At 39.9% G+C, this 21382-nt stretch overlaps 1 protein-coding gene across 1 annotated transcript in view; it reads right to left on the bottom strand.

Annotated features, from left to right (window-relative positions):
* Window positions 1–11849, bottom strand: part of SGPP1 (sphingosine-1-phosphate phosphatase 1) — a 34901-nt gene extending 23052 nt beyond the window's left edge. The window contains exon 1 of the mRNA XM_060141655.1: window positions 11006–11849. Coding sequence (XP_059997638.1) covers window positions 11006–11701 — 696 coding nt within the window. The 5' untranslated portion in view covers window positions 11702–11849. The remainder of the gene's footprint in view (window positions 1–11005) is intronic.
* Between the last annotated feature and the right edge of the window lie 9533 nt (window positions 11850–21382).

The raw sequence follows: 21382 nt of genomic DNA, 5'->3' as shown, positions 1-21382 counted from the left end.
TTTTTTTTCCTATAGACCCTCTGTTCTTCTTACTCTGTATCCTCACTGAGGGCAATATCATCCACTCTAATCACTTTGTTCTGCACGTCTATGTTGTTGACACCAAACCTGTCCAGGTCTCTTTCATGTATACAGCTGCCTCCTAGATAGTTGCAAATGGCTGTCTTACAGACACGTCAAATTCAACGTATCTAAAACAGAACTCATCTCCTCCACGCTCCTGCCCCTTTCCACAAATCTGACCTGATTTCAATATCTTCTATCTCTATAAATCAAACTAGTATTTCTCACCTTTCCAAACATCTGGAAATTTGGGAATAATCCTTTATTCCACTTTTTCCTCTTTACAGCCACACCCAGTTAATCACCATGCCTTGTCAGTCTACCTCCTAATAACTCTCAAATTCACCATTTCTCTCTACTGCCACCTAAAGGTCAGGGGCCAGCAAAGTCTTTTTCTGTAAAGAGCCAGAAAGTAACTATCTTGGGCTTTGTGGACTATACAATCAAGGTCACAATTACTCAACTCTGCTGTTGTAGCACAAAAGCACCACAGACAATTATGTAATGAATGAACACAGCTGTGTTCCAATAAAGCTTTACTGTATAGCCCCTAAAATTTTGAATAATATAATGTACACGTGTCACAAAATATCATTCTTCTTTCGACTTTATTCAACTATTTAAAAATGTGAAAACCATTCACAGTTCACAAGTCATATAAAATCAGGCAGCAGGCCTGTCTGCAGTCTCCTGATCTAGGTCCCCATCATCTCTCCCTTACACTGGCAGAGTAACCTCTTACTAGGCCTGGCTTACCTGCCTCCAGTCTTGCTTCTCTCCAGTCCATTTTCCATCCATACAGACACAAGAGTATTTCTAAAACACCAATCTAATCTCCTTGAGCAAACAGACCATATTTGTTTTAGTCACTCTGATATCTGGAGGGCTTATGTTATTGCCTAGTACTTATTAGAAATGTGAAGAGATCATATTTGTGGAATTGAATGTTATTACCTTGATTAAAGCTTTTCAGTCAATGAGAAGGAAAAAAGTGTACAACTACAACAGAACTAATATACTTGTCATTATTCTCAGCTGAGATGATTTTCCCTATAGAGAACAGATGAGACTATCCTACAAATTATTAAACTAATGGCGAGTTGAACAAAGTTTATATGTGATCAATGTATAAAAACCAAGGGCATTTCTATATTCCAGCTACAAAAATTAGAATATTTGAATTTTAACAAGATATCATTTACAACAGTAACAAAAATAAAGTAACTAGAAATAAATCCAACAAAAGATATGCTTGATCCATATGGAGAAAATTACAAAACTTCATGAAATGCATTTAAGAAAACATAAATAAATAAGATTTACCATATTCAAACATAAGAAAATTCAAAATTGTCAGGCTATCAATTCACTCCATATTAATTTATAAATTCATTGCAATTTCAGTAAAAGTCCAGACAGGTTTTTACATGGAAATTAAAGGGCTGATTCTAAACTGTATATTGAAAACAAATATTCAAAAATAGCCAACACAGTCTTGAAGAATATGATAGAGAACTTTCATAAACAGATACCAAGACTTATTCTAAAGCAACTATACCAATTAAGAAAGGTGATAATATTGCTAAGGAGAGAGACAAACAGGCCAGTGAAACAAAACAGAGAACCCAGAATTAGACCCATAGATATATGGGAACTTGATATGTAACATAAGTGGCATTATAGATAAGTGGAGAAAGGATAAACTATTCAAAAACGGCACAAGGTCAGTTAATTATTTATATAAAACATTACATCAGATCCATACCTCACAGCACGTACAAGGCAACTGAAGGTGGATCAAAAACTTAAATGTGAAAGGACAACTTTATCTTTCCAATTAAAAAAAAAAAACCACAAAAGGATTTTTCTTTTAGAACTAGACAGAATCGAAAGTACACGAAGACAGATAAATAAAAACAGCAAGAATTCTGAAAAAATATTTATAAAACTACAATAAATTTAATAGTATAGTACTTGCACAAAATATTAGATATATCAATTCTAAATCAAATTATGGACATTGACCCAAATATATACCTATACTTAATATATGATAAAAGTGACAGTTCAAGTCAGTAGGGAAAAATGGATTATTCAATAAATAGTGCCATTGGGAAATATCAAGTTGGATTCCTTTCTCAAAACAAGAGATGATTCAAAAATTTAAGCATAAAAAATGAAACCATAAAAGTACTATAAGAAACCATGGTAGAGGGGGCTTCCCTGGTGGCACAGTGGTTGAGAATCCGCCTGCCAATGCAGGGGACACGGGTTCGAGCCCTGGTCTGGGAAGATCCCATATGCCATGGAGCAGCTAAGCCCATGTGCCACAACTACTGAGCCTGCGCTCCGGAGCCTGTGCTCCACAACAAGAGAGGCCGCGACAGTGAGAGGCCCGTGCACCGCGATGAAGAGTGGCCCTCGCTCACCACAACTAGAGAAAGCCCTCGCACAGAAACGAAGCCCCAACACAGCCAAAAATAAATTAATTAATTAAATTTAAAAAAAAGAAACCATGGTAGAAAGCCATCCTAATATTACACAAAATTGCGAAACTATGAAATAAAAGATTGATACATAGGGCTTCCCTGGTGGCGCAGTGGTTGAGAGTCCGCCTGCCGATGCAGGGGACGTGGGTTCGTGCCCCGGTCCGGGAAGATCCCACATGCCGCGGAGCAGCTGGGCCCGCGAGCCATGGCCGCTGAGCCTGTGCGTCCGGAGCCTGTGCTCCGCAACGGGAGAGACCACAACAGTGAGAGGCCCGCGTACCGTAAAAAAAAAAAAAAAGATTGATACATAAAAAGAAAAATTTCTCCTTGGAAAAAAAGTCAGAAGAGAAGTAATGATTAGGGAAACATACTTCCAAATCACACCACAGTCAAAAGGCAAATTTCACCACTACATAAAAGGCTTCAAAAACTAGTAAGTGGGCTTCCCTGGTGGCGCAGTGGTTGAGAGTCCGCCTGCCGATGCAGGGGACACTGGTTCGTGCCCCGGTCCGGGAGGATCCCACATGCCACAGAGCGGCTGGACCTGTGAGCCATGGTCGCTAAGCCTGCGTGTCCAGAGCCTGTGCTCCGCAACGGAAGAGGCCACAGCAGTGAGAGGCCCACGTACCGCAAAAAAAAAAAAAAAAAAACTAGTAAGTAACCCAAGAGGAAAAAAAAAATACGTCCACACAAAAACTTATGCAAAAATATCCATGGCAACACTATTCAGAATAACTAAAAAGTGAACTCAAATGTCCAACAACAGATGAAAGCATAAATAAAATGTGGTATATCCATCCAATGGAATATTACTCTGCAATAAAAAGGAATGAATTACTGATACATGCCATAATATGGATGAATCTTAACATATTATGCTAAGTGAAAGAAGCTATTCACAATAGACTACATATGTATGCTTCCATTTGCATGAGATGACAATAGTAGGCAAATCTCTAGAGTGGATTAGTGGTTGCCTAGGGGTACCTAGGGATTGGGGGAAAATAGAGAACAACTGCTATGGGTATGGGGTTGCTTTGGGGGATGATGAAAATGTTCCAAAGTTGATTGTGGCGATGGTTGTACAATACTATGAATACACTGAAAGCCACTGAATTGTATATTTTAAATGGATGAATTGTATGGTATATGAATTACATCTCAGTAAGCTGTTATATGTTAAAAAAAAAAAAACAGTAGAGGTAAGAGAATTTCTGTTTCTGCCCATAAATGATTAACTGTTGTAAAAGAAAACAAAGCTATTCCACTGTAAACAACAAGAAAACTAGACAAATTATATGAAAGAACTGTTTTCAGATACTGGAAAACAAATAGCACAGGACTGTGATTCATGAGAAAAGGGAAAACAAATGAGATGAGCCCTATGACTGCCCTGGCTTGCTGCTAGAGGCAGTCTCCAGGCTGTAGCACAGGAGGAGGAAGCAAAACAAAGTCCAACAGTCTCACTGAGTTGAGGGGAGAGAAACAGGAGTTCCCAGAGGTCAAAGCAGCCATAATTTTCAAAAGAGTACTGGAGAGAGGACTCTGCACAGAGAAAGAGCCCCGTGGGGGTGGAGGGGTCTCTGCAAATCATTGGCTGAGTACTAACCTGTGCACACACGGGATGAAAATCCATCAGGCTTTTCTATTGGAAAGCAGTAGGCCAAATAATTCCCAAAGCTTACACAGGCCTGTAATTGCTTTCCCACCAGGCAGAGTGCTGAGGGAATTGGGTAGTCTTTGGAAGGTTATCACCTTAGTAGTGAGGCTAAATTAGCTCTAGACTATGGTTATTCTAGACCCACTCTAGCAAGCCTAAAAAGATTAAACTGACAAGTAATTTAATTGTACACTAGACCAAAGACCCAATAGGAACTTCCAGATATAAAATATATAGTATCTAAAATCATATCTCATTCTACTTGATGAGTTTACCAGAAAACTAGACATTGCAGAAGACCAGTGAATTTGAAGTTGTAGCAATAGAAACTATCCAAAATGAAGCACAGAGAGCAGAAACACTGCAATCATCATCATCATCTTCTTCATCGTCGTCATCATCATCATCATAGCATTAGTGATTTACAAGTGACCAGTGTTAAACAAATCTAACATACATGAGATTGAAGTTCCAGAAGGGGATGATGTGAGAGAAGAAGGGAGAAAAAAATATTTCTAGAAATAATGCTGGAACACTCTACAAAAATAATAATGTATTCTGAGTATTATAACATATGTGGATGTAAAATGTACGACAACAATAATACAAAGGAGGGAGGGCTTCCCTGGTGGCGCAGTGGTTGAGAGTCCGCCTGCCGATGCAGGGGACGCGGGTTCGTGCCCTGGTCCGGGAGGATCCCACATGCTGCAGAGCGGCTGGGCCCGTGAGCCATGGCCGCTGAGCCTGTGCGTCCGCAACGGGAGAAGCCACAACAGTAAGAGGCCCGCGTACCGCAAAAAAAAAAAAAAAAAAAAGTTGGGAAAAGGGAAAAATGAAGTATACTGTTGCTATACTTGAAATGGTGTAACATTATTTGAAGGTAGAGCAAGGACTTAAAGAAAAAAAAAGAAAACCAAAGAGGTATAGTTTTTAAAAATTAGTAAAATACCAACAATCTGATAGGAAAAAAAATAGAGAAAGTCTTTGAATTGGCAGTACTGGAATAGTCAACTTTTAAATAAATTACGCTGTTAATATACTGGAACATCATGCACATGTGAAAAAAATCAGATAGCTCTCTGTATAAAACATGGAAAATGCAAATACGGAGAGGCAATATAACAGTAGTATAGTGTCACTTCATAGCAGAACTGCCTGGGTCTGAATCCAGGCTCTGTTAGGTACTTGCAGAGTCATTTTGGGCTAGTTACTTATCTTCCCTCTGCCTCAGTTTCTTCTGCAAACCAGTGACAATACTCATGGGATTTTATGGAGATTAAAAGTCATGTAAGGCATTTAGACAATCGCAAGCACAAAATTAGTATTCATTAATTTTTGGGTAAAAGAAAAGGAAAATCTCCCCAATATATTTCTACATTAAAAAACCAAGGTCCAGAACGGTATGTTGCCATTTGTATGAAAAATAAACTATATAAATATATGCCTACAAAAGTAAAGACTATCTCTATAAGACTAAATAAGAAACTTCTAACAATGAATCCCTCTGGAAATGAGATTCTCATAGCTGTGGAACAGAAAAAGAAGAGAAACTGTACTCTCCTCTTCATATTTTTATGTAAATATTGAATTTTCTACAATCTATTACCTGTTCAAATAAATTAATTTAAAATGAAGATTTAATAATAAGTACTTATAAAATCAGGAAAATGTGCATTTCAAACACAAGTATCATACTAGGTAAAAAGAAATAAAGTAGCGAACCAATTTGATTTTTTAATAAACTGTGTTTCTTCCAAGAATTACTATAATGATCAGTTTCCTTGGCTCTTGAAGCCTTTTCTGGTCTCTCTCATTTGTGACCTACTTTTCTAACTCTTATGTCTTGCCTTTCTTTTATTGTTTCATGATCTCACAGATATCTTCCTTTTTAATCTACAATAAACTACATTATGATGGAATATCTTATGTTCTTTTTTTCCCCAAAGACTTCATTATGCTTAATTTTTTATTTATATTAGGAAGATAGAGGAAAGGAAAGGTGATCAAATCAGCATTTGATTTCAGTCAACAACTTAATGTTTAAAAGAAATATTTGTCACTATTGCACATGTATGTACACATTATTTTCTCAAGGTATATAAAAGCTGTTTTTGTATTTTAAGAACACACATATCTATTTCAAAAATTTTATTATTGCAAAGATTATTTAAAAATCACAAAGTATGATATGAAAAGAGTTTTCTCTGTAAGCTCTGGAGTTTGTCTGTAAGTTTAAAGACAGCTTGTGGGACTTCCCTGGTGGAGCAGTGGTTAAGAATCCGCCTGCCAATGCAGGGGACAGGGCTTCGAGCCCTGGTCCGGGAAGATCTCACATGCCGCGGAACAACTAAGCCTGAGCACCACAACTACTGAGTCTGCGCTCTAGAGACCGGGAGCCACAACTACTGAGCCCTCGCACCACAACTACTGCCCGCACGCCTAGAGCCCATGCTCCGCAACAAGAGAAGTCACTGCAATGAGAAGCCCGCGCACCGCAATGAAGAGTAGCCCCCGCTCGCTGCAACTAAAGGAAGCCCGCGTGCAGCACCGAAGACCCAATGCAGCAAAAAATAAATAAATTTAAAAAAAAAAGACAGCCTGTGACTCACTAGCTATGTTACTCTAAGTCATTTATCCTTCCTCTATGTCAGTTTCCTAATCTGTAAACTTGTATTAATAGTAGGACCAAACATTGGGATGTTTTAAGAGCAGACTAAATGAGGTAATAAACATTTCAAACAATGTCTGACCCATAGTAAGACCGTAATAAATGTTAATAAAGATAATAATATAACTATTATTATTATTAAAAGTAGTGAAAGAATATGCCCTAGTTGGGAATGGTAACCCTATAGGTAACACCTATAGGTTACCTATAGGTAACCCTATAAAATGTGAGATGTCACTAATTTTTTAAAAATGAAATTCATCTAAAACTTGCTTAATGTTATTAAATTAAATATATAATTAGAACTCATTATATGCCATATTATTTAAAAATTAAGACTTTTTCTTTCCGGAAAGAACATGCAGACATAAATACAAAAGGAGTGCTTTATTTTTTATTTTAGATTATTCTTCAAAATACTATGTTCTTAATATCTGATGTACCTTACTTCTTATTTTTTTTCCCAATTCAGACTACAAAAAATTCCAACAAATAATATGAGAGCAATAATCATTATCTTGGCCAATGGATCAAGCTATTTAATACCTGGAGAAATGCCATAACACTTTCTATCTTGCATTACTGGAAAAAATTCTTCCAGCATATCAAATAATTGTTTGGAGCCATACTGTTTCAATCTCCCTTTTTGTATTATTAACATATCTTTACAAGAGTCAAAGAATCGAACTGCAAAAGAACTGAGACAGCAATGTCGTAGAAATATAAAATATATTCTAAGGATCAAGAGTTGATTTTACTGGCTGGAGGTTGGTTTGTTCGTTCTGCGGACCAGTCCCTTAATTTAAGAAAAAAGTTAATAACTATGAAGAATCTAAGGGGACTTCCCTGGTGGCGCAGTGGTTAGGAATCCGCCTGCCAGTTCAGGGGACACAGGTTCGATCCCTGATCCAGGAAGATCCCACATGCCGCAGAGCAACTAGGTCCATGTGGCACAACTACTGAGCCTGTGCTCTAGAGCCCATGAGCCACAACTACTGAACCCACGTGCCACAACTACTGAACCCAGGCGCCTAGAGCCTGTGCTCTGCAACAAGAAAAGCCACCGCAATGAGAAACCCGCGTACCACACGAAGAGTAGCCCCTGCTCGCTCCAACTAGAGAAAGCCCACGCACAGCACTGAAGACCCAATGCAGCCAAAAATAAATAAATAAATAAAATTAAAAAAAAAAAGAATCTAAGGAATCAGACTTCCTTGATATTTTTGAAGGGATTGAAGAAAGTACATTTTTTCCTCAAAAATATTTGGGGAATTTCAGTAAAATGCAATACCCCTCACTTATCTAATGGATCAGAATCTCTGGGAGTAAGGTGCAGAAACTGCACTTTACAGAAGCCCCAAGTGATTTTTCTTGCTTACTGTCATTTTAAGAACAAATGAATAATGAAACAGAAAAGGTTCATATAAAAGGCTCCATGTGAGTGAACCTTGTCCAGATTTCAAGTTAAGAACATGAAGTGAGGAGTGAGTGAAGTAGTTGTCTCAAGCCAAAGGGATGGCATGTGAGATAACTCAGTTTCCAGAGACGTTTCAGCATCCTAGGCACTAGAAATAAACACACCTGTCCTGAATAAGCAGTAGGAGCACAAGCAGATGGAAACAACTGTCAATCAAAACTGCTATTAATTAGAAAAACACTAGGCTTGCATTGTTTAATTCTTATCCCACTTTCCAATATATATTTTTTTCATTACCCACTCTGGAAATATAAGCCTTCTAAGTACTATAATACTAATTGGCAGAGAAGAGGACCAAAACACCTTAAGCAAAGGAAGGTACTTTTGTTTTCAATCAAAACAAGGATTTTTTTAAAAAGTAAAAAATTTAAAAAGTCATTTTGGTTTTTTGTACTGCATTATTACAACCAAACATTTATAAACACAAAACTTTCATGTACGGGAGTCTTTCTTTCAAAACAACTAACCAGGGCTTCCCTGGTGGCGCAGTGGTTGGGGGTCCGCCTGCCGATGCAGGGGACACGGGTTCATGCCCCGGTCCGGGGGGATCCCACATGCCGCGGAGCGGCTGGGCCCGTGGGCCATGGCCGCTGGGCCTGCGCGTCCGGAGCCTGTGCTCCGCAACGGGAGAGGCCGCAGCGTGGGAGGCCCGCGTACCGCAAAAAAAAAAAAAAAACAACTAACCAAAGACAATCATTCAAATTTTGGAAGTTTATTCAAACTTAGAGTGGACACGTAAAAGAAGAAACAATTTTCCAAGATTAATTCTAATGTAACTGGTCAGTTTCCACATCTGTAAAATGACAGTTTGAGACTAGGTGATTTTTAAAGTCCTGTCTAGCTCAAATTCTAAAACTGTATGATATATAAATTCCTCAAACTTTGAATTAAATATACTAGGTTGTTCAAAAACTGTAATGTAAGCATATTCTGATAATTCAAATAACCCTGAAGTGTTAAAATATTGATAGCTGCATCCCATAAACAATCCAGCAGTACTGTTTTCAGACTTCCGGTTAGCATGTGTTCTGAATGAATGATGAGCAACAACTACTTTCTCTTTCTTGGACTGCTAATATTAATAGCTTGCAACATAGCTACTCAACGAGGAGTTACAAGAGGCTCTATCATTATGGAATCTGGAAAATCTCATAAAAATAAGAGAAACATCATTAGCTAACCAGTTAATATGATAAGTCAATGACAGTCTTAAATTCTGAAGCATTTAGATTAAATAAACTTGAGATATTTATCTATTATGCAAAACAGGCAGCACTAATTTACAATCTGAATATTACTGTGTATCTCCTTAGGTTAAACAGGAAAAAAAAAAACTGTTCATGGTACTCTTCCCTCATAATTCTGCCATTCTTACTATATACATTACATACTTTCCATGTTCCTGTAAGAGAGATGCACTGCACAGAAATGTCCATGAGGACAAGGGTTTATCTATACTGAAATTAAGCCTGAGATAAGTAAGCTTACCATAATGGAGTTTTATACAGAATGTGTATTTCTCAGTGTGAGATGATTTTGTGCTGTAATGGAAAAAAAATCAAGGAAGTCTGATTCTTTAGATTCTTCATAGTTATTAACTTTATTCTTAAATTAAGGGACTGGTCTGCAGAATGAACAAACCTCCTTACAATTTAAAAGGCAGATAACTAACACAACATTGTAAACCAACTATACTTTTTAAAATAAGAATTTTAGAAAGACAGATAAAAAATCAGTCTAAGAATAAATTTTGCTTCTATATAAAAAAAGAATTAGCTTTTAAATCTAAGTAACATTTACAGACCATGAAAAACTGAAAAATGGGAGGCCAGAAGAAGTACGCAAAATATAAAAGTTTACTGTTAAAAACTCATCCCCAGCTGTCAGGCTGATCTTGCTGTCATATTTACCATTTTTACAAACCCACTAGTCTGACCAAGAACCCTAATTTTAAGAATAACTTTAAAACCATTTGTAAAGCTAATTCAACAATAATACTGTAGCTCAAAGTGGTAGTTCAGATCAGTGATCCAAAAGCTAATTAAACTGTGTCTATCAGCAAATTAGCAACCACACCCCTTTAAAAGAGCAGTCAGGCGGTGCTCCATTAACTTCCACAAAGGGTGGCTTTCATTTAAAATTCATTACTTCATTGCTTGAACGACCATGTTTGTTTCATAAACATTGTCTCGGGATAAAGCCAATGACTTTACCTACGCCTGAAACAGAAATCAGTCTGGCGAAAGGCACCATATAAAACGGGTGAATCTTAGTCACCCAACTATTAATTATAAGGACATTACATTAAGTAATCATAATTATATTCTGTGCATCACAAGAATTAAAATCGCTTAGAAACTCAACCAAAGCCCGATGATAATGTATTACTCCACAAATAGTGTTTACTTTAGGTTCCAAGAAAGGTATTACTATTAAAATAGAGTTTGACGACTAAGTCTGAAGGTTTCCCCCATCGTTTCATTATTTTTTTAAAAGCTAAAAAGGGCCTGTTTGCGGGTACTGTGAAAACCTGTGGGAAGAGAGGTTTGGGAGGGGAACGGCCAAATTCAAATAACTGCAGACAGCAACAACGGCTCGGAGTCCTTTAACTCCCCTAGGCTGAGCCGGGCGAGGACAGGGACCCTTACCTGCCAGCGGCCATAGGTGAGGAGGATCATGGAGATGGGTATGGCGGTGCCGGACATGGCATGGGTGGAGGGCATGCTGTACTCTGAGTTGTAGAAAACCTCCAACTTGACCACGGGCGGCGAGGCGGGCCGCGGCCAGCGGATGATGTCCTTGGTGCACTGGCCCAGGTACATGGCCAGCACCCAGATGACCACGAGCCTCCGGCCCACTAGGGCGTCCAGGTTCCAGATCCAGAAGGGGAAGAACAGGATGTAAAAGAGTTCATTGCCCAGCTCCGTGCCGAAGCAGAACAGGTAGTAGAGAGGCATGTTGCTCACGTGGGCCAGCTGGCCCTCCTCGCCCGTCAGCGAGTTGCGGCGCAGGACCCCCGCGCGGCGCTGCGAGGCCGGGCCCAGCTCGGTCGCCCGACCGTTCCGCACGCCGTTAGGGGCGCCGCCGCCGTCTGGCTTGGCTGGGCACTGATTGCGGTCGCTCCCAGGCGGCGGGGGGCCTCCGGACGCCCCCAGCTGCCGCTCTCGGCGCCTGGATTCTCCGGCGAGGGGCGCCTCCGCCTTCTCATCCTCCCTCGGGTCGGCGGCAGCTGTGGCGGTGCGGCTCACCGGCGCTTCCACCCCGCACAGCCGTTGGAAACGAGCCACTTTCTGAGGGTCCTGCAAACTGCCGACCAGCTGGACCAGCCGCTGCCTCAACGACATGATAACGGGACCGCGCGGTCCGCGGGCCGGAGGACGGCGGCGGGAGGGTGGACCGGCCGCCGGTGCAGCCCCGATCTGTCTCCGCGCGCCTCGCCGGCGGCGCCTCCCTCCCCCCGCTCGAGTCTGCCGGGTGACGGCGCCACAGGCCTCAGCGGCCGCGCGCCCCCGCCCCGCGCGCCCCTCCTTTGCCGCGCGCTCCGCCACTGCCCGCGGCCTCCACGCGCCGGCGCGCGCCGCGCCCCGCCCCGCCCCCATGGCCACTATGGAAGGGGGCCCGGCCGCTTGGGTCCGCCCCGAGCTCACACGGGCGGCGTCAGGGCGCCTGAGGCTCGGCGGAGCCGCGGCCTTGAGGTTCTCCTTATTAATACCCACCAGGCGTCGCGGCGCTCGGCGGGCGGGACTTTGCGCGTCCTCCTTCTCCAACTCCAGCCCTCGTTCCCCGCCAGCTGGGGTTGCTGGCTTCTCTCGGTCCAGCGTTGACTGGGAGAGGCCACGATCCTGGTGCCAGGTTCGGCGGTGCCAGTGGCCAAGCACCCGGACGACCTGCTGGCACAGAATCAAATGGTGAATGAAGGCTAAGTAACCACCATGCGCCCGGAATCGTTCGACTCAAGGAATAACAAGTAATTACGGAGCTGTCCCTGACGGTTGGTGTCCTGAAAGCCACGTGCCAGTTGACTAGTGGTGACAAGAGTAGATATAGATCCCAGGACAATAGCGTGTCATTGATTGTCAAAAGTTCGCAAACAGCTGAAGTAAAACCAATATATCACTGAAGTAGTAATTAGTGAAAGGGTATTGTGCACACACCAAAAAACAGTTTGCAAACTAGAATCACTCAAACCAAAACATGGAGTGAGGCTCAGGGATATATTGTTATAAAGCAGCTTATATAGTGAAAAGGCCGTGACTGTTTCTTCTTCATAGTGATTGGTTAAAATAGTAGAATTTTCAGTGGTTACCTCATTATCAACCGTGAGAAACAGTTCAAGTTTTGTTTATAATTTCCAAAGGCATAAGCAAGAAATGACTAAATTGGTTTTGTCTGCCCAGGGAATTTTCAAGACTGGCCTTTGTTTGGTTTTAAGAGATCACAGTTATTATTGATTTACATATAGAATTTCCTTTTAGTAAATTCTAATAGCTAGCAGGGTTGCACAGAAGATACATAATTGGTGGCTGAACACAGGGTGTAGATTTTTGAGTTTGATAAGGCTGGTTGAGAGACTTAACTTTCATGTTTCACAAGTTACAAACTTGACTTCTAGAAAGAATGGTTTTTTATCAGAAGGGCTCTGAACTCTAATTCCAGGAAGTTATTTCAGGTACGGTGAATGTCTATAATTTTAAAATTTGAACTTCTTCCAAGAAACAGGCTGGAAACTTCCCCTCCCTTATGTCATTAGAAATATTTTCTTCTTTCCCAGGGAGAATTATTCTCCTTCTCCCACTCCACTTGCCAGGCCGTGGCCATGGAAAGATGAATAAATCATCAACCGTGTGCTCAAGTTGCTCACAGTATAAATGGGAGACAGAGATAGATCCACCTCTGGAGTACAGAGCAGATGGTAAGTGCTACAACTGAGTCATAAACAACATGCTCTGGAAAGAAGAAACAAGTTGACTAGGGACAGCAAGAAAGGTGTTAAGAGGTGATCCAATTGAGCTGGATCATAATTGAAGAGCAAGATATGAATAAGTGGAGAAGTCCATCTGAGGAAGAGAGAAAATGAATAAAGACAGGGGATGGAAATGTGCAAAGATGTATTTGGTAAACAATTAATAGCTCATAGAATACAGAGTAGGAAGGGTAAGTGGCTGGAATGGGGTTAGAAACGGAAGATAGGACCAGATTGTAAAGGCTGGGGATTTTATTTTGTAAGCAGTGGGGAGCCATCAAAGGCCTTTAAGCTAGGCAGTGACACCAGCAGAACTGTGCTTTAGAAAGATGACTAGGAAGGAAATCAGCAATGAATTGCCAGAGGTTAGAGACCAAAGGCCAGGTAAATCATTAGAAGATGATTACAGTAATCAGGCGAGAGAATCAGTGCCTGAACTAGAATCGGGTTCTGGGAATTGGAAGGAAGGGATTTGAAAGGATTTCATTTGAATTCAGAGATCTGCAGGCAAATAATAGTCCATCCCTGATTGGAAATTATTGTGTCTAATATTGAGACATTTCTAATCTAGTGAGGAAGACAAAACATGAGAAAACATGCAAGTATATTCAAAGATGTAAAGCCAGGCATAATAAACATTTCTAGGAAGTGAGATACAAGCAATCACTATGTGGAGTGAGAGGCAGAGAGGCGGCATTGGGTTAGCTGTGATTGGTTCTGTGAAACAGACATAGTCAAGGAGCAACTGTGTTCGTAGAAAGAAATGTCGAACAGTCTCAGTGAGGCACTTTACACGTGCTTTTCTGTGAAAATAATTTGTTTGTAGGGGAATTATTCAGATTTATCCAAGAAATTTTTATTCTGGGCATTAGTCTAAAGATAGCAGAAAAAGAGGAAAATATATAAAACAAAGTAGAAGGTGATCTTTACAGATCTTACTCTATTTGAGGTGGGGGTCCTGATAAACCCATCATAAATTGAAAATATCGTAAGTCAAAAATGTATTTAATACACCTAACCTACCCATCATCTTAGCTTAGCCTAGCCTACCTTTAAACGTGCTCAGAACATTTACTTTAGCCTACAGTTGGCCCAAATCACCTAACACAAAGCCTATCTTATAATAAAGTGTTGAATATCTCATCTAATTTATTGTATACTGTAGTGAAAGTGAAAATCAGAATGGCTGGGTACAGAATGGTTATAAGTGTCTCAGCTGTTTACCCTTATGATCTATTGGCTGACTGGGAGCTGCAGCTCCCTGCCCTGCCCAGCCTTTTGTACTGCATATCCCTAGCCCTGGAAAAGATCAAATTCAAATTTGAGGTATGGTGTCTACTGAATGTGTAATATTTTGCACCATCATAAAGTCAAAAAATCTTAAATCGAACCATCACATACTGGGGACTGTCTGTGTATTCCATGGCCAAATTATAACTCCTTCAGCACTGGCAGATTTTATCAGAATGCAGTATTCCCTTTAAAGGCAATGGAGACAAAAATGATGGGGAAATGGGAATTTGGCCTACGACTGCACTAAAGAGGAAAAAGAATGCAAGTTGTTAAGAGGCTAACACTGTCCTGCTGGTGCAATAAATCTGTTAATGATAAGGACAAAGTCTAAGCTGGAAACCAAAACACCACACTGGAAAGAATAGTAGTTTTGGTGGATGCTATTCACATTCAGTCTGAACTTTTTATAATAGAATATCTTAAAACTTAACAGAAATTTAACTATATCAAAAGATTCAAACTTAAACATTCTGTGGCAAGCATTTTTATAATAAAGCATAAACATTTTTTAAAAGAAAAAAATATTGCTCCCAAGTAAGGATATAACTATATGGGTGTGATTCAGTGTCTTGCCTGCAAGGCCAAAAATGTCTTAATCCATGTCCCACAATCAACATGTTAAACAAATTTTGTTATATCCCTCTCCCTCTGTACTTCAGTTTAACTTTATGCAATATTGAAACATTCTTCTTGTTTTGAATTTTATTTATTTTTTTATACAGCAGGTCCTTATTAATCATCAACTTTATACACAGCAATGTATACAGGTCAATCCCAATCACCCAATTCATCACACCACCACCCCCACACCCCCTGCTTTCCCCCCTTGGTGTCCATTCGTTTGTTCTCTACATCTGTGTCTCAATTTCTGCCCTGCAAACCGGTTCATCTGTACCATTTTTCTAGGTTCCACATATATGCATTAATATATGATATTTGTTTTTCTCTTTCTGACTTACTTCACTCTGTATGACAGTCTCTAGATCCATCCACATCTCTACAAATGACCCAATTTCGTTCCTTTTAATGGCTGAGTAATATTCCATTGTATATATGTAACACATCCTCTTTATCCATTCGTCTGTCGATGGGCATTTAGATTGCTTCCATGACCTGGCTATTGTAAATAGTGCTGCAATGAACATTGGGGTGCATGTGTCTCTTTGAATTATTGGTTTCTCTGGGCATATGCCCAGTTGTGGGATTGCTGGATCATATGGTAATTCTATTTTTAGTTTTTTAAGGAACCTCCATACTGTTCTCCATAGTGACTGTATCAATTTACATTCCCACCAACAGTGCAAGAGGGTTCCCTTTTCTCCACAACCTCTCCAGCATTTATTATTTGTAGATTTTCTAATGATGCCCATTCTAAGTGGTGTGAGGTGATACCACATTGTCGTTTTGATTTGCATTTCTGTAATAATTAGTGATGTTGAGCAGCTTTTCATGTGCTTCTTGGCCATCCGTATATCTTCTTTGAAGAAATGTCTATTTAGGTCTTCTGCCCATTTTTGGATTGGGTTGTTTGTTTCTTTAATATTGAGCTGCATGAGCTGTTTATATATTTTGGAGATTAATCCTTTGTTGATTCATTTGCAAATATTTTCTCCTATTCTAAGGGTTGTCTTTTTGTCTTGTTTATGGTTTCCTTTGATGTGCAAAAGCTTTGAAGTTTCATTAGGTCCCATTTGTTTATTTTGGTTTTTATTTCCATTACTCTAAGAAGTGGATCAAAAAAGATCTTGCTGTGATTTATGTCAAAGAGTGTTCTTCCTATGTCTTCCTCTAAGAGTTTTATAGTGTCAGGTCTTACATTTAGGTCTCTAATCCAGTTTGAGTTTATTTTTGTGTATGGTGTTAGGGAGTGTTCTAATTTCATTCTTTTACATGTAGCAGTCCAGTTGTCCCAGCACCACTTATTGAAGAGACTGTCATTTCTCCACTGTATATCCTTGCCTCCTTTGTCATAGATTAGTTGACCATAGGTGTGTGAGTTTATCTCTGGGCTTTCTATCTTGTTCCATTGATCTATGTTTCTGTTTTTGTTCCAGTACCATATTGTCTTGATTACTGTAGCTTTGTAGTATAGTCTGAAGTCAGGGAGTGTGATTCCTCCAGCTCCGTTTTTTCCCCTCAAGACTGCTTTGGCTGTTTGGGGTTTTATGTGTTTCCATACAAATTTTAAGGTTTTTTGTTCTAGTTCTGTAAAAAATGCCATTGGTAATTTGATAGAGATTGCATGGAATCTGTAGATTGCTTTGGGTAGTAGAGTCATTTTCACAATATTGATTCTTCCAATCCAAGAACATGATATATCTCTCCATCTGTTGGTGTCATCTTTAATTTCTTTCATCAGTGTCTTATAGTTTTCTGCATACAGGTCTTTTGTCTCCCTAGGTAGGTTTATTCCTAGGTATTTTATTTTTGTTGCAATGGTAAATGGGAGTGTTTCCATAATTTCTCTTTCAGATTTGTCATCATTAGTGTATAGGAATGCAAGAGATTTCTGTGCATTAATTTTGTATCCTGCTACTTTACCAAATTCATTGATTAGCTCTAGTAGTTTTCTGGTGGCATCTTTAGGATTTTCTCTGTATACTATCATGTCATCTGCAAACACTGACAGTTTTACTTCTTTTTCAATTTGTATTCCTTTTATTTCTTTTTCTTCTCTGATTCTCATGGCTAGGACTTCCAAAACTATGTTGAATAATAGTGGTGAGAGTGGACATCCTTCTCTTGTGCCTGATCTTAGAGGAAATGCTTTCAGTTTTTCACCATTGAGAATGATGTTTGCTGTGATTTTGTTGTATATGGCCTTTATTATGTCGAGGTAGGTTCCCTCTATGCCCACTTTCTGGAGAGTTTTTATCATAAATGGGTGTTGAATTTTGTCAAAAGCTTTTTCTGCATCTATTGAGATGATCACATGGTTTTTATTCTTCAATTTGTTAATATGGTTTATCACATTGATTGACTAACGTATATTGAAGAATTCTTGCATCCCTGGGATAAATCCCACTTGATCGTGGTGTATGATCCTTTTAATGTGTTGCTGGATTCTGTTTGCTAGTATTTTGTTGAGGATTTTTGCATCTATAGTCATCAGTGATATTGGTCTGTAATTTTCTTTTTTTTTGTAGTATCTTTGTCTTGTTTGGTATCAGGGTGATGGTGGCCTCATAGAATGAGTTTGGGAGTGTTCCTTCCTCCGCAATTTTTTGGAGGAGTTTGAGAAGGATGGGTGTTAGCTCTTCTCTAAATGTTTGATGGAATTCACCTGTGAAGCCATCTGGTCCTGGACTTTTGTTTGTGGGAAGATGTTTAATCACAGTTTTAATTTCATTACTTGTGATTGGTCTGTTGATATTTTCTATTTCTTCCTGGTTCAGTCTTGGAAGGTTATACGTTTCTAAGAATTTGTCCATTTCTTCCAGGTTGTCCATTTTATTGGCATAGAGTTGCTTGTAGTAGTCTCTTAGGATGCTTTGTATTTCTGCGTTGTCTGTTGTAACTTCTCTTTTTCATTTCTAATTTTATTGATTTGAGTCCTCTCCCTCTTTTTCTTGATGAGTCTGGCTAATGGTTTATCAATTTTGTTTATCTTCTCAAAGAACCAGCTTTTAGTTTTATTGATCCTTGCTATTGTTTTCTTTGTTTCTATTTCATTTATTTCTGCTCTGATCTTTATGATTTCTTTCCTTCTGCTAACTTTGGGTTTTGTTTGTTCTGCTTTCTCTAGTTCCTTTAGGTGTAAGGTTAGATTGTTTATTTGAGATTTTTCTTGTTTCTTGAGGTAGGCTTGTATAGCTATAAACTTCCCTCTTAGAACTGCTTTTGCTGTATCCCATAGGTTTTGGATCATCGTGTTTTCATTGTCATTTGTCTCTAGGTATTTTTTGATTTCCTCTTGGATTTCTTCAGTGATCTCTTGGTTATTTAGTAATGTATTGTTTAGCCTCCATGTGTTTGTGTTATTTACATTTTTTCCCTGTAATTCATTTCTAATCTCATAGCGTTGTGGTCAGAAAAGATGCTTGATATGATTCCAGTTTTCTTAAATATACTGTGGCTTGATTTGTGACCCAAGATGTGATCTGTCCTGGAGAATGTTCCATGCATAGTTGAGAAGAAAGTGTAATCTGCTGTTTCTGGGTGGAATGTACTATAAATATCAATGAAATCTATCTGGTCTATTGTGTCATTTAAAGCTTCTGTTTTCTTTTTTATTTTCATTTTGGATGATCTGTCCATTGGTGTTAGTCAGGTGTTGAAGTCCCCCACTATTATTGTGTTACTTTCAATTTCCTCTTTTAGAGCTGTTAGCAGTTGCCTTATGTATTGAGGTGCTCCTATGTTAGGTGCATATACATTTACAATTGCTATATCTTCTTCTTGGATTGATCCCTTGATCATTATATAGTGTCCTTCCTTGTCTCTTGTAACATTCTTTATTTTAAAGTCTATTTTATCTGATATGAGTATTGGTACTCCAACTTTCTTTTGATTTCCATTTTCATGGAATATCTTTTTCCATCCCCTCACTTTGTCTGTATGTGTCCCGAGGTCTGAAGTGGGTCTCTTGTAGACAGCATATATATGGGTCTTGTTTTTGTATCCATTCAGCAAGCCTGTGTCTTTTGGTTTTAGCATTTAATCCATTCACGTTTAAGGTAATTATCAATATGTATGTTCCTATGACCATTTTCTTAATTGTTTTGGGTTTGTGTTTGTAGGTTCCTTTCTTCTCTTGTGTTTCCCACTTAGAGAAGTTCCTTTAGCATTTCTTGTAGAGCTGGTTTGGTGGTGCTGAATTCTCTTAGCTTTTGCTTGTCTGTAAAGCTTTTGATTTCTCCATCGAATCTGAATGAGGTCCTTGCCGGGTAGAGTAATCTTGGTCGTAGGTTCTTCCCTTTCATCACTTTAAGTATATCATGGGACTCCCTTCTGGCTATAGAGTTTCTGCTGAGAAATCAGTTGTTAACCTTATGGGAGTTCCCTTGTATGTTATTTGTCATTTTTCCCTTTCTGCTTTCAATAATTTTTCTTTGTCTTTAATTTTTGCCAGTTTGATTACTATGTGTCTCAGCGTGTTTCTCCTTGGGTTTACCGTGTATGGGACTCTCTGCTCTTCCTGGACTTGGGTGGCTATTTCCTTTCCCATGTTAGGGAAGTTTTCGACTATAATCTCTTCAAATATTTTCTCTGGTCCTTTTTCTCTCTCTCTTCTCCTTTTGGGACCCCTATAATGTGAATGTTGTTGCATTTAATGTTGCCCCAGAGGTCTCTTAGGCTGTCTTCATTTCTTTTCATTCCTTTCTCTTTATTCTGTTCTGCAGCAGTGAATTCCACCATTCTGTCTTCCAGGTCGCTTATCCGTTCTTCTACCTCAGTTATTTTGCTATTGATTCCTTCTAGTGTGGTTTTCATTTCAGTTATTGTATTGTTCATCTCTATTTGTTTATTCTTTAATTCTTCTAGGTCTTTGTTAAACATTTCTTGCATCTTCTGGATCTTTGCCTCCATTCTTTTTCTGAGGTCCTGGATCATCTTCACTATCATTATTCTGAATTCTTTTTCTGGAAGGTTGCCTATCTCCACTTCATTTAGTTGTTTATCTGGGGTTTTATCTTGTTCCTTCATCTGGTACATAGACCTCTGCCTTTTCATCTTGTCTATCTTACTGTGAATGTGGTTTTTGTTCCACAGGCTGCAGGACTGTAGTTCTTCTTGCTTCTGCTGTCTGCCCTCTGGCGGATGAGGCTATCTAAGAGGCTTGTGCAAGTTCCCTGATGGGAGGGACTGGTGGTGGGTAGAGCTGACTGTTGCTCTGGTGGGCAGAGCTCAGTAAAACTTTAATCTGCTTGACTGCTGATGGGTGGGGCTGGGTTCCCTCCCTGTTGGTTGTTTGGCCTGAGGGGACCCAACACTGGAGCTTACCTGGGCTCTTTGGTGGGGTTAATGTGGACTCAGGCAGGGCTCATGCCTAGGAGTACTTCCCAGAACTTCTGCTGCCAGTGTCCTTGTCCACACGGTGAGCCACAGCCACCCCCCGCCTCTGCAGGAGACCCTCCAACACTAGCAGGTAGGTCTGGTTCAGTCTCCCCTGGGGTCACTGCTCCTTCCCCTGGGTCCCGATGTGCACACTACTTTGTGTGTGCCCTCCAAGGGTGGAGTCTCTGTTTCCCCCAGTCCTGTCGAAGTCCTGCAATCAAATCCCACTAGCCTTCAAAGTCTGATTCTCTAGGAATTCCTCCTCCCATTGCCAGACCCCCAGGTTGGGAACCTGACGTGGGGCTCAGAACCTTCACTCCAATGGGTGGACTTCTGTGGTATAAGTGTTCTCCAGTCTGTGAGTCACCCACCCAGCAGTTATGGGATTTGATTTTACTGTGATTGCGCCCCTCCTATGGTCTCATTGTGGCTTCTCCTTTGTCTTTGGATGTGGGGTATCTTTTTTGGTGAGTTCCAGTGTCTTCCTGTCGATGATTGTCCAGCAGCTAGTTGTGATTCTGATGTTCTCGCATAAGGGAGTGAGAGCATGTCCTTCTACTCTGCCATCTTGGTTCCTCCTCTGAAACATTCTTAAGACTTGTGTTCTATAAAGGTAAATGTTGCTGTCATTTCTAATGGAACTTTCCTAAAAGTAGTGGGAAAACACAATATACAGTCTTAGCCTTGGTCATTTTACCTTCAACAGGTAATTTATCATATTGAGTTGTGATAAATCATTGATTCAGCTACTTTTACAATGAGTTCAAAGAAC

The sequence above is a fragment of the Lagenorhynchus albirostris genome, chromosome 1 (genome assembly GCF_949774975.1).
Source record: "Lagenorhynchus albirostris chromosome 1, mLagAlb1.1, whole genome shotgun sequence".
Lineage (NCBI taxonomy): Eukaryota > Metazoa > Chordata > Mammalia > Artiodactyla > Delphinidae > Lagenorhynchus > Lagenorhynchus albirostris.
The sequence above is the reverse complement of the archived record's forward strand: the minus strand, read 5'-3'. Positions and strand labels throughout refer to the sequence as shown.